This window comes from Apis dorsata, unplaced genomic scaffold, assembly GCF_000469605.1.
Source record: "Apis dorsata unplaced genomic scaffold, Apis dorsata 1.3 scaffold_1171, whole genome shotgun sequence".
In the NCBI taxonomy this organism is placed as follows: Eukaryota; Metazoa; Arthropoda; class Insecta; order Hymenoptera; family Apidae; genus Apis; species Apis dorsata.
The window spans coordinates 36,212-38,131 of NW_006264268.1; the positions used below are offsets into that span (position 1 = coordinate 36,212).

At 20.8% G+C, this 1,920-nt stretch overlaps 1 protein-coding gene across 1 annotated transcript in view; it reads left to right on the forward strand.

Moving 5' to 3' along the window:
- The first annotated feature begins 376 nt into the window (after positions 1-376).
- Positions 377-1,920, forward strand: part of LOC102676620 (26S proteasome regulatory subunit 7) — a 3,134-nt gene continuing 1,590 nt past the window's right edge. The window contains exons 1-4 of the mRNA XM_006624900.2: positions 377-582; positions 650-687; positions 835-1,317; positions 1,425-1,589. Coding sequence (XP_006624963.1) covers positions 510-582; positions 650-687; positions 835-1,317; positions 1,425-1,589 — 759 coding nt within the window. The 5' untranslated portion in view covers positions 377-509. The remainder of the gene's footprint in view (positions 583-649; positions 688-834; positions 1,318-1,424; positions 1,590-1,920) is intronic.

Below are 1,920 nucleotides of genomic sequence, written 5' to 3' on the forward strand. Positions count from 1 at the left end.
GTAAATGTTATATGAAATATTAAATGTAATTAATCATAATATATGTTTAAATTAAATTTAAATTCACAAATAATATTAATTATTAACAAATCATAATAAAATATATTTTAAAATTAATTTAAATTTCTTGAAATCGTAAAAAATAGTTTTTTTTTAATATAAAAATATAATTTAATAATACTATAAATATTAAAAATTATAATGCAAAATATTATATGTCAATATAATATATTACTATAATAATATTAGTACAAACTAATAACAATATAAAATTTTATATATATTATTATAATTCAAATAAATGTAACATTTTTATCTACATATGCAAACATGGCATTGATACAAAAAATAATAGTTTACATTTATTATTATAGAGGTCAGTCAAAAATTTTGTGTTTTTGCTAGTAATGGCAAAAACCTAACCTTAAATCTGATTTTCATCAATTTCTTTATTTATTGAACAAAATACGTTTGTTTTTAACGCTGAGAAAAACTTAATTAATATAAAAATGCCTGATCATCTAGGAGAAGATATGCGAAAAGTAAAAAGTGAAGAGGGAAAAGAAGAAAAAGAAATAAAGTGTAGGTTTTAATAAATTATTATTTGCCTTTAAGTGTCGAGATATAATAGAATTTATTTAAATTTTAGCTTTGGATGAAGGAGATATTGCTCTACTTAAAACTTATGTAAGTAAAACTATATATAATAATTTTGAAAAAAAAATAATAATTTTCTTTAATGATAGATTTAAAAATAATAGATTTGTAATAGATTTAAAAATAAAAATTCTTGGAATTATTTTCTAAGATAAAATTAACATATCTTTTATATAGGGTCAAGGACAATATACAAAAAGTATTAAAGCTGTTGAAGAAGATATACAAACAATAATTAAACGTGTTAATGAATTGACTGGAATTAAAGAGTCTGATACTGGTCTTGCACCACCTGCTTTATGGGATTTAGCTGCAGATAAACAAACTTTACAAAATGAGCAACCATTACAAGTTGCACGTTGTACTAAAATAATTAATGCAAATTCTGATGATCCTAAGTATATTATAAATGTAAAACAATTTGCAAAATTTGTAGTTGATTTAGCAGATTCAGTTGCTCCAACTGACATTGAAGAAGGTATGCGAGTAGGAGTGGATCGTAATAAATATCAGATTCATATTCCACTTCCACCAAAAATTGATCCAACTGTAACAATGATGCAAGTTGAAGAGAAACCTGATGTCACATATAGTGATGTTGGAGGTTGTAAAGAACAAATTGAAAAATTAAGAGAAGTTGTTGAAACACCTTTATTACATGTTAGTATTTTATAAATATTGAATTACAATTTTTATAGAAAAATAGATATAATAATTTCTAATAATATCAGATAATATCAAAAAATATGATAATTTATTTATTATAGCCAGAAAAATTTGTTAATTTGGGAATTGAACCACCTAAAGGAGTATTATTATTTGGACCACCAGGTACAGGCAAAACTTTATGTGCTAGAGCTGTAGCTAATAGAACAGATGCTTGTTTTATTCGTGTGATTGGTTCAGAATTGGTTCAAAAATATGTTGGTGAGGTAAATATAACATAATATGACTTTATTATTAAATTATTTATTATTAATTTAAATTTTATTATTAAACTTTGATTACAAAATAGTATGTATGTAAAAAATTTATGTAAAAAAATGAAAAAATCTTTTAGCAAATATAATATAAATTTATAACACAAACAAAATTTATAGCAACATTTTTTAAAATATTTTTATTTATTTTATAATATTTTTTGTTTCTATTAGTAAATTTCTATTTTTGTTAATAGTTTAAAGTTTTTCTTATATATATAATAACTCTTTATATGTAATATATAATTATATATATAATTATATAATTATATATATATATATA